This window comes from Balaenoptera borealis, assembly GCF_965194805.1.
Source record: "Balaenoptera borealis genome assembly, chromosome: 1".
Taxonomy (NCBI): domain Eukaryota; kingdom Metazoa; phylum Chordata; class Mammalia; order Artiodactyla; family Balaenopteridae; genus Balaenoptera; species Balaenoptera borealis.
The window spans coordinates 83026872-83039612 of record NC_138860.1 but is presented as its reverse complement, the minus strand read 5'-3'; the positions used below and the strand labels follow the sequence as shown (position 1 = coordinate 83039612).

The following is a 12741-nucleotide window of genomic DNA, read 5'->3' as shown; positions in this document are numbered from 1 at the left end:
ACTGTCAATGAAAAAAATTAATCAATAGTCAATCTAAGAAATGGAAATGGAAAAAGAAATAAAATGGAAAATTTTATTCAAACCAACCTGAGGATATGTATATATATATATATTTTTAACATTTATTTATTTATTTATTTGGCTGCACTGGGTCTTCGCTGCAGCACGCAGGCTTTTAGTTGCAGTATGTGGCATCTAGTTACCTGACCAGGGATTGAACCCAGGCCCCCTGCATTGGGACCGTGGAGTCTTAACCACTGGACCACCAGGGAAGTCTCCAACCTGAGCATTATAAGCTGAAGACAGTCTTTCAGAAACTTTGAGGGCTGTTCCAAAGAGCTAAGGTGGGAGGCTAGGACTTAACGTGATTTTGACGAAGGGGTATGTGCAATCAAGCTCACATCTTGGTAGACGGTGACTGCTATTCTCCAGAAATAGAGAGCTTAGTTAATGGTTTAGTGCTTTTCTAAGAATAGGAAGATGCAAGAAACAGAGATCATAAAATTTTCTCCTGAAAACACATAACTGAGGGCCAGTTCTGCCAGTTTTCCCAGAGCATGAAGTGCCTCATCCTGATCCTAAATTCCTTTCAGGGTGTACTGTAGGTCATTGACCGCAGTGGCTAATGACTTGATTCTTATAGAACTGGCTAGTGGGCAACATTCTTTATTTTACAATCCTCTACCTTTCAGTCTTTATTTCAACCAAGGTTTGGGAGGCATTTCATGGCCAGCTTGTTTCCTGGTGCTAGGAATGCTCATTCCCAGGTAAGGCAAGGATTTCATTGATAGGCCAATGTGTTATTACTGGACTAGGCCCTGTTAACAGTAACCAAAAGCCTCTGGACTGTCTGTCTTACTTGTCTGTTACGGTCTGGATAATGATTCGCTCTTGTTGTTTCTTCCTATATCTAGAGTTACGCTATTACAATCATTGATCTTATAGAACTATATATTTGGTCAATAGTTTCAAGTTGTCTAGTCATCATTATTTTTATTGGAGGCTCAGTCACACATTTGGTAATGCAAGAAACAATAATCTTGTAAAATAGGCAGAATACAAGTAACATAGTTAGTAACATTAATGAGGTAATAAGTAAACATTTAAGCTAAGAAATTCCATTAGGTATCTCCCCAGGTCATCTGACCTAGTCTGTTCTGCAAGCAATCGCTGTCATTAAGGGCAATGATATATTGGTATTGTACATAAAGTTTACCAAAGATATCTGCAAGTACAAGGTGAGTGGTGGGTCATCCTGACGCCTTACAGGATTAAGAAAGGAATGTTATCCTCTAAGGAGTTACATGGTTGGCGTCAGAAGAAGAAAAATTTATCTTTATGGTTGAGCTGGTATTTCTGACATTGGAGAGATCTGGTTAATGCATAATGCAGACGCACACTGCACACTAGAGGGAAGAAAAGAGGCCCAAACAGGGAGAACTTTTTTTTTTTTTTTTTTTACTAAACCAGCAGGGAATTCCCAAGCAGAGAACATTTTCATGTTTAAATTTTTCTTGTTTGCCTTAAAATAAGAACTTCATTTCATCAAAGCTCAAGGCTGAACATTCTGGTGCCCATTTATTGTGAATCACTGGAACACATTAGGGCTTAAAGGACAGAGGGCTGTGCCTCTTGTTGAGAATTCAACAAGAGATGTAAACTCTCTGGAAAGCCATGAAAAACAAAATAAAAGTAGGGAAACTTTTTGAGGGTAGATAAAATTAAAATATGGAAACATGCAGGTTAAAAACAATTTTTTTTACTGTTGGAAAATCTATATAACATAAAATTTACCATTTTAACCATTTTTAAGTGTACGGTTCAGTGGCATTAAGTAAACTCACATTATGTAACTATCACCACTACTAGTCTCTAGAACTTTTAAATCATCCCATACTGAAACTCTGTATCCATTAAGCAACAAGTCCCCATTCCCCCTTCTCCCCAGCCGCTGGCAACACTGTTCTGATCAGGAGATAAAACTACATTTTATGTCCATGAATTTGACTGCTCTACGCACCTCATACAAGCAGAATCATTAAATATTTGTCCTTCTGTGTCTGGCTTATTTCACTTAGCATAACGTCGTCACGTTTAACGCATAGCATGTACCAGAATTTCATTCCTTCTTAAGGCTGAACAGTATTCAGATGCAGTTTTGCACACATTTTAGCGCCATTAAAAAATACACTTAAATTTAGAAATATACTATATTATGACTATCATCTGGCTTTCCCACAAAATTAACACGGGAAAGCTATGGACAACTGGGGACATAAGCATTTATTTTTCACCTTTGGAGAAAACAAAACGTACGCATCCCCAAAATGGTTCCTTCTAGCTCTTAAAGTCTGTAGACTTTCAAAACCCGCCACTTCATGGCCTACAAAGAACTACAACTCCCGGTAGCTCCAGGGCCCGGCCCTTCGCCCCGCCCTGCTGGCTCCAGAGACTGCGTTTCCCAGAAATCCCAGGCCGGGGTCAGAGCTGGCACTCCCCGGGCGCCCCCTGGCGGCGCACTTCGGCGGGGTTTCAGTTCCCGGCGGCCCTCGCGGCAGGTTCCGGCCGTAAGGGCAGTTCGTGATGGCGGGAGCTGGTTCCGCCGCTGTGTCCGGGGCAGGAACCCCCGTGGCGGGGCCCGCAGGCCGTGACCTCTTCGCCGAGGGGCTCCTCGAGTTCCTGCGACCGGCTGTGCAGCAGCTTGACTCTCACGTCCACGCCGTCAGGTGCCCTAGAGGGAAGGTTGGGGCGGGGACTCTTCTCGATTTGGTTTTTGTAGGGGCGGGGCCAAGAAAGGGCGGAGACAAGACGAGTTCGGCTTTCGGATGGGACTAAGAATTTGGGGAAACTGATTGGAGGCGGGGCAGACCAGCGGAGGGCCTGCCGGTGGGGGCAGAGGCTGGCTTTTCTGAGCACTTAGGAAACACATAGGGGAGTAGGTTTTTGAGTTCCATTAACTGTCTGACCGTGTAGGCCTTGTACCTCTTTGCAGAGAGAGCCAAGTAGAGCTCCGGGAACAAATTGACAACCTAGCTACCGGTGAGTAAGCATCCTCGTATACCCGGGATCCTACAAGTCACTACAGGACCTTATGTTTTGCCAACCTCTGGGGCTGGGCTTCTGTCATTTGCTTCCAGGGCTGCCGATGGACTCCTCTTTTCTTAAGTTTCTAGTGACTGTGCCCATGTGGAACAAGAGTGCTTTCCATAGCATTTACTAACTTACTTGTTCCAAGAATGAGAAGGCCATTAGGTGTTTAGTTGCATCTTCCTTCCATTTCCCAGAACTGTGCCGTATCAATGAGGATCAGAAAGTGGCCCTGGATCTCGACCCCTATGTGAAGAAGCTCCTTAATGCCCGGCGACGAGTCGTCTTGGTTAATAACATCCTACAGAATGCCCAGGTAAAGGAATTTCCTACCAACAGTAACTCTTTGTTCTTCTAAGTCCTTAAGGTATTCTCCGATTTTCAAGGGGTGTCATGAAGTCCCCAATACAACGAAAGTCACCGTAATTTTTAGTCTTTTTAGGGAAAGGGAGTTGTCAACTAATGCCAGCCAGAATAGGACTTACTGTTCCTATTCTTAACCCCCAGTTGCTCTCATTTATGTTCTTACATACCTTAGAAGACTTAACGTTGAGATGAAGCAAGCCTAAGACATTTTCCAGCCTAGTTGACAGCAAGCTCTAAATCCTTTCACAGGGCAGTTAATTTGATTCCAAATCTTGTTTTGTAGGAACGGCTGAGGCGGCTAAACCACAGTGTTGCCAAGGAAACAGCCCGAAGGAGGGCAATGCTGGATTCAGGAGTTTACCCCCCTGGTTCCCCAAGCAAGTAACAGGCCAGAAGATGGGCCCATGGCCACAGAATAGCACAAATACCATTCCCCGACTGCCTGTTTCCTCCAGGACTCCCTGTAGGTGTTGGGACATCAAAAGGGCAGCCCTGTGGTTTGTTTGAAGCACTTCAGGCTTACCCATTTATGTGGGGCCCAAAGAAACCTGTGTAGAGCAGGACTCAGGATCCCAAAGGATTTATTATGGCTCTTGCTTCCAAGAGAGAGCTGAGGCCTCTACATTTTTTTTTTTTAAGCTCCATACTCAAGGCCCACCCCCTCTACCATCTCCGAGCCACATTAACAAGGGAGGGGCTTCCTCTTTTACATGCGAGGTTGCTGGACCTGGGCAGAATGTCCTCTACCTGTGACTTCCAATATTCCTTTGTTTACACTAGAAAGGGCAGGCAAAGTCAAGGTAAATGACCCACCTACCCTCTTTTGTTGACTGCACTGGCTTGACTACTGTAGCAGTGTTACTAGAACCATTTGATTCAATAAATGCTTAAATGGTATTCCAGTTTACTCTGGTATATGGAAAGGTTCCAAGAGTCTTCTGCATTAATTCAAATATAGCTTCAAATTGAGATCTAGTGTTCACAATGAAAAGACTCAAGTATCATTTTCAATGAAGAGTACAGAAAGCAAAAGGAAGCAAAACAGCTTGCCAGATGCCAAGGAAAAACAAGACCAAGAGCCCTACTAGGAAGTACTTTAATCTTTTTTCTTAGTAAAAAAAAAACATTGCAAACACTAACAGTTCACAACATTTCAACAACGAAGTACTGGTTGAGAGAGGTTTCCAGGAGCTCGGGATTCTAGAGTATTAGGAATAAAAGTTGGTATCCTGCTTCACTATAGATGGATGGCATAGGTCATAAATGGGAGACTTCTGGCTACTAAGCCAGTTTCAGAACGCAGTGGAATGACAATTCCTTCTATAGTGTCTTTTTAATCTTCCTTCCTGTCTCCCCTAGCCCTCAGAAATGCCACCACATAAAGCCCAGCAGCAGTTAGCTTAGGCTCCAGTCTTCTCCTTGGGTAAGAAAGGGGGTGAAGAGACAGGGAGGTCATTCCTGAGTCTCCATGCTTTCCTCTTCCTCTCCTTGAGGTGGCTCTTCTGTATTCTCCTCCTCTTCCTCTCCTTCCTTCTTCTCTGGTGGCTTCTCATAAGCCTTTTCTGAAGGTGTCACTATCACTCCATCCCAGGTAGATATTTCAGAAGCAAGATCTAGAAGAGAAAAAAGGTGACTTCAGACAAGTAGCCCAACATACAAGTCATGACCCACACAGTGGAAACAGTAAGACATGAGTAGTGTAGAGTTTCTTTGTAGATCACAGAGTACCGTAAAGAACCCCTGTCCCACAGTGGTCACTCACAGCTGGCATCACCCTCCTGGCCAAGGATCTTCCTAAAGCCACCATGTGAGAGGATTCGGACCAGAGTCTGAGCTGTGTAGCAGACCATATCCTGAGGGAGAGCAAAGTAAGGGTAAATTAGCAATGAAAATCAAAATACCTTATTTGACTAACATTCTCATGAAAAGTGAGATAAAAACAATTTTTAATTTCAAGACCAAAGTCTGTGAGAACCCCCAAATCCCTGACCACTAAAAACCACATTCCCTTTGCCTTCTGACCAGATATTCAAGAGTGGGGCACAGCAGACCATTTCAGAGCTGTCCAAATACCTGCTGTTCCAGAGTCATGACTGTGTGTACTCTGAAGTTGCCACTCTCACAGGGGTCAGTGATACCCACCGACCCTGGCAGGAAGAGTCCTGCAGCCAGAATCTGCAAGCATCGTCTGAAACATGGAGAGGTATTAGAAGAACACACAAGACAGCTTACATCCAGCCCCAAACCCAAAGCAGCATGCTATACCTGTATGCCACATTTAGGGCCAAAGGCTGTCTGGTGGGGTTGTTCATCACAGCATAGTGCCCCTAGAAGAAAATGAATGTGGTAGGTGCGCCATAAAGTGGCAATTCTATCTTCAAACAAATTAAAACTTTAAACCTTCATGAAAACTGGTTAATGTCTAGCTAAAATTTTAACGTTGAGAAGCAGTTCTGAAATGACTGCTCATTCAGTAATTTCTCTCCATTACCACATTAATGAAATGAGAGCAGTAATGAGAAAAACAAAGGTGCAGTAATAACTACTCATTTAACTGAATACTCCAAAAGCCCAAATAAATAATAAACATTGAATCTTTATTGGATTACTTGTCCACTAATGAGATTTCTTTTTTTTCCTTTCCCTTCTCCGCCCCTCCCCCCCCATTTCTTTTTAATCTGTACCAAATTTCATATTCTGGTAGGTTTCAGAGTAACTACTGTAACATAGGGAGGATCAGGAATTCCAATTGCCCTTCATTACTTACAAGTAGGTCAAGTATCCAGGGAGTGAGGGGCTCAAAGCCAGGAAAACGAATCCTCAGGTCCTTCAGCAGTCTGATGAGAACTTTAACTCTGAAGGTAAGAGGGACCAAGGATTGAAAGTAATAACAGATCATGAAACAAACTAGTGAATATAACAAAAAGGAAAGAGACTCACAGATATAGAGAACAAACTAGTGGTTACCAGTGGGGAGAGGGAAGGGGGGAGGGGCAAAATAGGAATAAGGGATTAAGAGGTACAAACTATTATGCATAAAATAAGCTACAAGGATATACTGTACAACATGGGGGATATAGCCAATATTTTATAATAACTATAGATGAAGTATAACCTTTAAAAATTGTGAATTACTATGTCGTATACCTGTAACATAATACTGTACATCAACTATAGCTAAAAAAAAATATAAAGTAATAAGATTATTTACTTCCACATCTAAGGTACAGAGATGAAGCTATTTCCAGAACTATACATTCCCTTCTTTCCCTCAACCTAAGTTTGCTTACTTAAGGTAAAAATCAAAATCCAGACAGAAGATCACAGCCAAAAATGTTCTGTGAGAGGAAGTATTGGTGGGGGTGGGGTGGGGGTGGTGGTGGTATCCTGCTGTTCAATGTAGTTAGAAGGATTAGGATATATCTTCACTCAAACAGGGAGGGACTCACGTGGACTGAGAAGCATTTTCCTCAAACCAGCGGGCATGTCGGATGGCTGCTAAGGCACTCTGCAACACCTTGATATCCACTAGAAGACAAGCATGACATCCACCAAGATGAAACATTCCCATTATTGAGCAAGCAATTCAATCCCACTGCCATAGTCCAAGAACGTGGAAGGAGGACAGGATAACATAGTAATTCCTTAAACCACCCCCGTGTTCCCCAGATAAGCAAGTCATCTGTCCAAAAATCACTATTCCTCCCCCAAACCAAATCTGGAAGCATGCAAGAGCCCCAATTTTCTCTGAAAGCCTACCCGCCTCCATAAATATTTCCTCAGTCCTTTTTCTTAAATCCTCAAACTGCTTTCTTGGCCATGCTGGCTCTGACAATTTCACTAGGAAGCTGGTAAAACTGTTTCCAAATTACAGAGAAAAGACAGCAAAGTTTGGGGGTAAACTTAGTTTGTTGCTATTCCACATGTGACCTTTTGGGACCTAAGTAAACTCAATAGCACTTTATACCATATTTTGAATTTCTCCAAATTTAACAGCAACGGAATAAAAGAACTAACAGTGGAGTTCTGGGTCCAGTTTTCGGAGATTGGGTGGCACTGTTGTAATGAGAATCTTCACTGTAGCATCAGAAGAACTGATTTCAAAGCCAGTTTCATTGGTCAGCATGGTCAAAACTGCAAACAGAAAAATCAAAAGCTGTAACTCATATCTCCATTAGATGACCAAAGGTAAATCCAGGATGAGGGTGGGGGAACAGATAGGGTTTTTTAAATTTATTTACTTATTTATCTTTTTGGCCACACCGTGCGGCATGTGGGATCTTAGTTCCCCAACCAAGGATGGAACCCATTCCCCTTGCATTGGGAGCTCGGTGTCTTAACCACTAGACCACCAGGGAAGTCCCCTAGATAGATTTTTAAAAACAGCAACAGTCCAGAATCAGAACTGAGAATACAGAGTTTAAAAGTAAGGGACATCAACTGGATTTTGAACGCTGGCGAACTCTGCCCAAAACTTCCCCAACCTAAAACTCTGCATTCGCTCTTCCTTCTAGTCTGACCTGACTTTGTTGAAATGAACTTATAATCATAGACCTGGCTCCTGTGACCACTAAATTACATGTTCAGCAACAAACTCAAACCTTCAGAAGGATCCTGTGCCCTTAGGCTCTCCACGACCTTGTTCCCTAGTGCAGCAACGGCTTCCACTAGATTGAGACAACAGGAGATAATGAAGATTACAATTATTTATGTAGATTTTCTATACATCTCTGTACTCTGATTTCTGCTGGAGCAAGGACAAGCAGCTGAATGAACACTTTTACAAGGGGAAGCTAACACCTGGACAGAGAAATCGGAAGGCTCAGGGAACAGGACACCTCCTCCTATATACACACACCTTTTTCCACCGCAGGGTTTCTTGTCAGTGGGACTAATGCCATATTGGCCTGGATAATTCTTTGTTTGGGGTTGGGAGGTAGGGTCTGTCTTGTGTACTGTAGAATGCTTAGCAGCAACCCTGGCTTCTACCCAAAAACGTTAGCCCCAGGACATCTCCAGACACTGCCAAATATCCCCTAGGGAGCAAAATCACCCCCAGCTGAGAAACACTGCCCTATAGTAACTGGCCATATTCTTTCAGATACAACACACATTAAAATACTAAATTTCCCATTTGTCTTCCAAACAGCCTTTCTCTCAAGAAATTTGGGCTTTAAAGATCCCTATGCCTCAAATCCAACTGCTATGTTCTGCTCCTAAGGCCAGAGAGAGGCACACTCACATGTTGGCAAAATCTTTAGGATCACCACCAGGTCAGCCACATTGTGTCCTGTAGTCATCGTTCCCTTTTTATACGATCCGACTTGTCGGACTTCTTCAATTTGCTGTTGGAAAAGGGATTTCAAAAAGAAAACTCAGAAGTGAGAACACTGCCTAGTTCCCCTCAGAACTCAGTTACAACACAGCTTATTACCCGGATTTGGAAGTAGCACAGTTCAAATCATATCCCAAAATAAGCACGTGAAAAGCCTGGTTCATCATGGTTAGCTGACAGTAACGATATAAGTCTGGTCCCCAAGATCAGCACTACAAAGGAATTCCACTGTACTTTCCTATTTGAAGAGTGGCTTTGAATAGGCACCTGAAGAATTAAGAGACAGGAGCCAAGGAAAGTTCCACAAGGCTCCCCTTTCCTAGGACTAAGTCATCAAAAACTCACCACTTCAAATGTCCCTGGAGCCACAATCAAATTGTCAATCACATTGTTAATTTTTGTCACCAGAGAAAGGATAGAGGCCTGAAAGACAGCAGGAAACAAAAATACCCTCAGGTGAAACACTGTAAGCGACTTCTCATCAAGCTTGACTATTTCCCCCTAATCCCTTCAATAGGAGATGAAGCAATACCTGCACGGGCTCTGAGAACATCCTGACCCTTCCAGCCTTGAATACTTTTTGATCCCAAAGATAGATTCCCCAGTAAAAATATGAACGCACATGTAATTTGTTTATATATTCACCTGGCGCTCTCCCTCTACCCACAAAGCGAAATAAGGAGAACGATTAAACTTTCTGTGGAGTTTAGGCTCTGATAACTGTAACCTCATCAGTAGTTATTTACTTCTTTAGCTTCCTTTGAGGAATCTCAGGAGGGAAGCCAAAATATACCTGTTCAGCAGAGTTAGGAGCAAGGTCCTGATTCCTCTTCAGCAAGGCCTCACTGAAGGAAGTTTCATCAGGCGCTGGCTTGACCCGGGGAAAGGCCATTTCACACTAAACCAGAAATAAACAACTACATACTACTTACCAAAAATAATATACAATAGAGATTTTCTTTCTGTTGCCACAACACAAAAAAATTGAAAACAGAAAATTCTACGGCACTTATTTTTACTCCTTAAGATGTTCAAACAAGGATAGAAGCTGGAGGGAATATCCATAATTTAAGCTCTTACTGCCATTACACTAACAGGTAAGCCAAAGATACCACTGACTGTTCAGAACAAAGATTATAACCATGTTACTGCCCACTGTGGCCGAGGAACTGTCTTCCCCATCCAGCTTACACTGTTTATGCATGTAAAGCAACACACGGCTGACTCAAACCCACCCCCAACTCCACTCACTGATCCCTTTTTCTGCTCCAACTACCACCTGACTTCATTAATAGGGAGATGCTGGGCTCAACTACAAGTGAACAGTGGCCAAGGTACTCACCAAATAGAAATCAAATGGGATATGTGGCACAAAGGGCCTGAACCTAAAATACGGAAAACAATTCAAATTACTCACCACAGAAATCAAACTGACTTCGCATAATGGGGCCAAACTCATTTACCAGGAGAGCATGCAAAGAATGCTTCTAACCCACAGCTGGATCTCACAAAGGCAGGTAAGATTAGTCCACTCCAAACTCCTATTTAGATGACTGAAATGGAAACTAACGGCTGCAGAGATGCTAAAAACTGGCACTCACCCTCCTCCTGGGCCTCCTCTGGAACCAAAGCGCCCGCCACGACCGCGGCCTCTGTCACCCCTAGAAATGCATGAATAGATTTTAACTTTGTTTTGACCTCGTTGAAGCAATCTCCACCATACCGGCCACAGGATTTCGAGTTAGCCTACCTCCATGGCTCTGCACTTCCCTTTGGAAGCCAAGCGATCCCATTCCCACTTACATTTCTCCCCCGCCCCAATTCCAAGTGCCCGGCCTCACCCCCCATGACCTCCGCCTTCTGGATAAATTAATCACATCAAACCTCACATTAAATACTGACGGGGCTCAGTGAACCCTACAAGAAATGCCCCATAATTGCTGAGACACTCCAACCCTAAGACTTCAGAGACTAACGCGACTGCTCATTTATTCGCTCATGTGGTAAAAGCATCAGGCATATCCGATATGTCAAGCACTTGGCACTGAGGATGCATGAGGCACGTTCCAGCCTTCTCAGTCTAGATGGCGGGGTGGGGGGGGAGTGCTCCTCCTGAGACCTGAGGACACCCCCTCATCTGAACACCCCAGAGACCGAAGTGTCGAGCCTGCCTACCCACTCCTGGGCCCCACCCCCATCCCCGGCCCGAGTTTCCCCGCCTCCTCGGCCCCCGACCTCCGCCACTCTCCCAGCCCAGGAGCTCTCAGGTTTCCGTGCAGCCCCTAGAAACACGGCCCTTTCAAGTCCTCCGACTCCTTTCAGCCCAACTTCCCACAGTTTTCGGTCGAATACCCGAAACCTCTCTAGAGCACCCCACAGCCCTTACCTCATGGCGTCCTAGAGCCCGAACAATGGAAGCCACACCAACCGCCCCTTTCCTCCAAGGGGCAGACAACTGGAGAGGCAGCCCGCCGGCGTGTCCCAACAAACTCCGGCGCGATTGGCTCCCGCCGTACTCCGCCGCTTGTGCCTATTGGTTTACTTTGGTAAACCGGTTTATGAACCAATGAAAAGCGCCTACTGTGTCAGGAACTAGCCAATAAGAACGGACTTGACAGTAACGACTTTTGCAGACGCTAGGGGGCGCTGTGTAAAGAAATCAGGATGGGTAGCATTCCGAGAACTTTCTGTACACTTCACGGAAGGCTACGTTTCGAGGCAGCAGAGTGGCGCAGCGGAAGCGTGCTGGGCCCATAACCCAGAGGTCGATGGATCGAAACCATCCTCTGCTATCTTTTTCTCCCTAGGAGTTTAAATTTCTTCAATAAATGTAACCGCCATACTCCTACTTTTTCCTCTCTCAAAAATGCAGTCTTTAGAAGCTGTTTTTGCCATCAGCAAGCGAAATGGAACAGGAAGGGACTTTAGGTGACTGTGAACACTACACGTCTGGGTGTGGTTCACAGAGGCTAGAAACTTGAGACAGGAGAAGCGGATTTGAGTATGTATATTGATTGAATCAGAGGGGGAAAATACTGATGGTGAGGGACTAGCAGGGAAACTGAGACAGCCTTTGGAAAGAGAGCTCAGAAAAAGAGCGCAAGGGAAGTGACAGGAGAGAAGGACCAGACCCCCTGCCATTTGCCCAGTTTCCCCTCATTTCTCTTTTCCTCACTCTACAACCTCCCTGGCGGATTTCACCCTTATACGAAGTTTCACAGCCACAAATATGGATATACTATGGTTGCATTTACATCAAGCATATTACTATGTGCTTTTCGTCCTTCTATAATCCTGTTTCTCCCCCTTCTTGCCTTGTTTTGCATTGATTACTATTTATTATTCCTTCCCTGCCTCTGTCAATTGGAAGTTACACACTCTTTTTCTACTCTTTTAGTGGTTACCCTAAAAATTACGACGTGCCTCCTTGAACTGGCAAGCTCTAATTTTATGTAATACTTTTACCCTCCTCGTGAAAAATGAAGGAATAATTTAATTCCATTTACCACCGTCACTCCCTCCAGAACTATATATATTGTTGTGTAACTTTTTTAAGTACTATATTGATACTAATATACTAATTGTAGTATTATTTACTACAGCAAAATGCACAGATCTTAAGTCTACAGATCGATTAATTTTGAGTAATGTATTCTGCCCATCACACAGATTAACATAAAGAACATTTTTATAACCTCAAAAAATTCACTCATACCCCTTTGCCCTTCCCTTAGAGACAATCACTATTCCAATTTCTATTATCATAGATTAGTTTCGTCTGTTCTTCCCGTAAATGGACTCACATCCTATGTACTCTTTTTTGCCTAGCTTCTTTTGCTTGACACATTTCAAGATTCTTCCATGTTTTTGCATTTATCAGCAATTTGTTCCTTTTTATTTATGAGTAGCATGCCATTGCATAAATATTCCACAGTTTGTTTACCCACTCTCCT

The 12741-nt window shown here is 43.7% G+C and overlaps 2 protein-coding genes across 3 annotated transcripts; one reads left to right on the top strand and one right to left on the bottom strand.

The window, feature by feature from the left end:
- The first annotated feature begins 2510 nt into the window (after positions 1 to 2510).
- SNAPIN (SNAP associated protein) lies at positions 2511 to 4350 on the top strand. Its single transcript, XM_082352348.1, has 4 exons — positions 2511 to 2726; positions 2993 to 3039; positions 3285 to 3403; positions 3737 to 4350. The coding sequence occupies exons 1-4, from the start codon at positions 2584 to 2586 to the stop codon at positions 3836 to 3838; spliced, it is 411 nt and encodes a 136-aa protein (XP_082208474.1). The 5' UTR covers positions 2511 to 2583; the 3' UTR covers positions 3839 to 4350.
- A 183-nt stretch (positions 4351 to 4533) lies between these two features.
- Positions 4534 to 11312, bottom strand: ILF2 (interleukin enhancer binding factor 2). 2 transcript variants are annotated; one of them, XM_082352230.1, is made up of 14 exons: positions 11175 to 11311; positions 10390 to 10449; positions 10131 to 10173; positions 9582 to 9686; positions 9134 to 9211; positions 8696 to 8798; positions 8055 to 8120; positions 7471 to 7587; positions 6903 to 6981; positions 6221 to 6308; positions 5719 to 5780; positions 5527 to 5641; positions 5216 to 5306; positions 4534 to 5066 (listed from the first exon to the last, which is right to left on the bottom strand). In XM_082352230.1, the coding sequence occupies exons 1-14, from the start codon at positions 11177 to 11179 to the stop codon at positions 4906 to 4908; spliced, it is 1173 nt and encodes a 390-aa protein (XP_082208356.1). In that variant the 5' UTR covers positions 11180 to 11311; the 3' UTR covers positions 4534 to 4905. The 2 variants fall into 2 exon arrangements, with proteins under 2 accessions (XP_082208356.1, XP_082208357.1); XM_082352231.1 differs by lacking the exon at positions 9582 to 9686 and having other exon boundaries at positions 11175 to 11312.
- Between the last annotated feature and the right edge of the window lie 1429 nt (positions 11313 to 12741).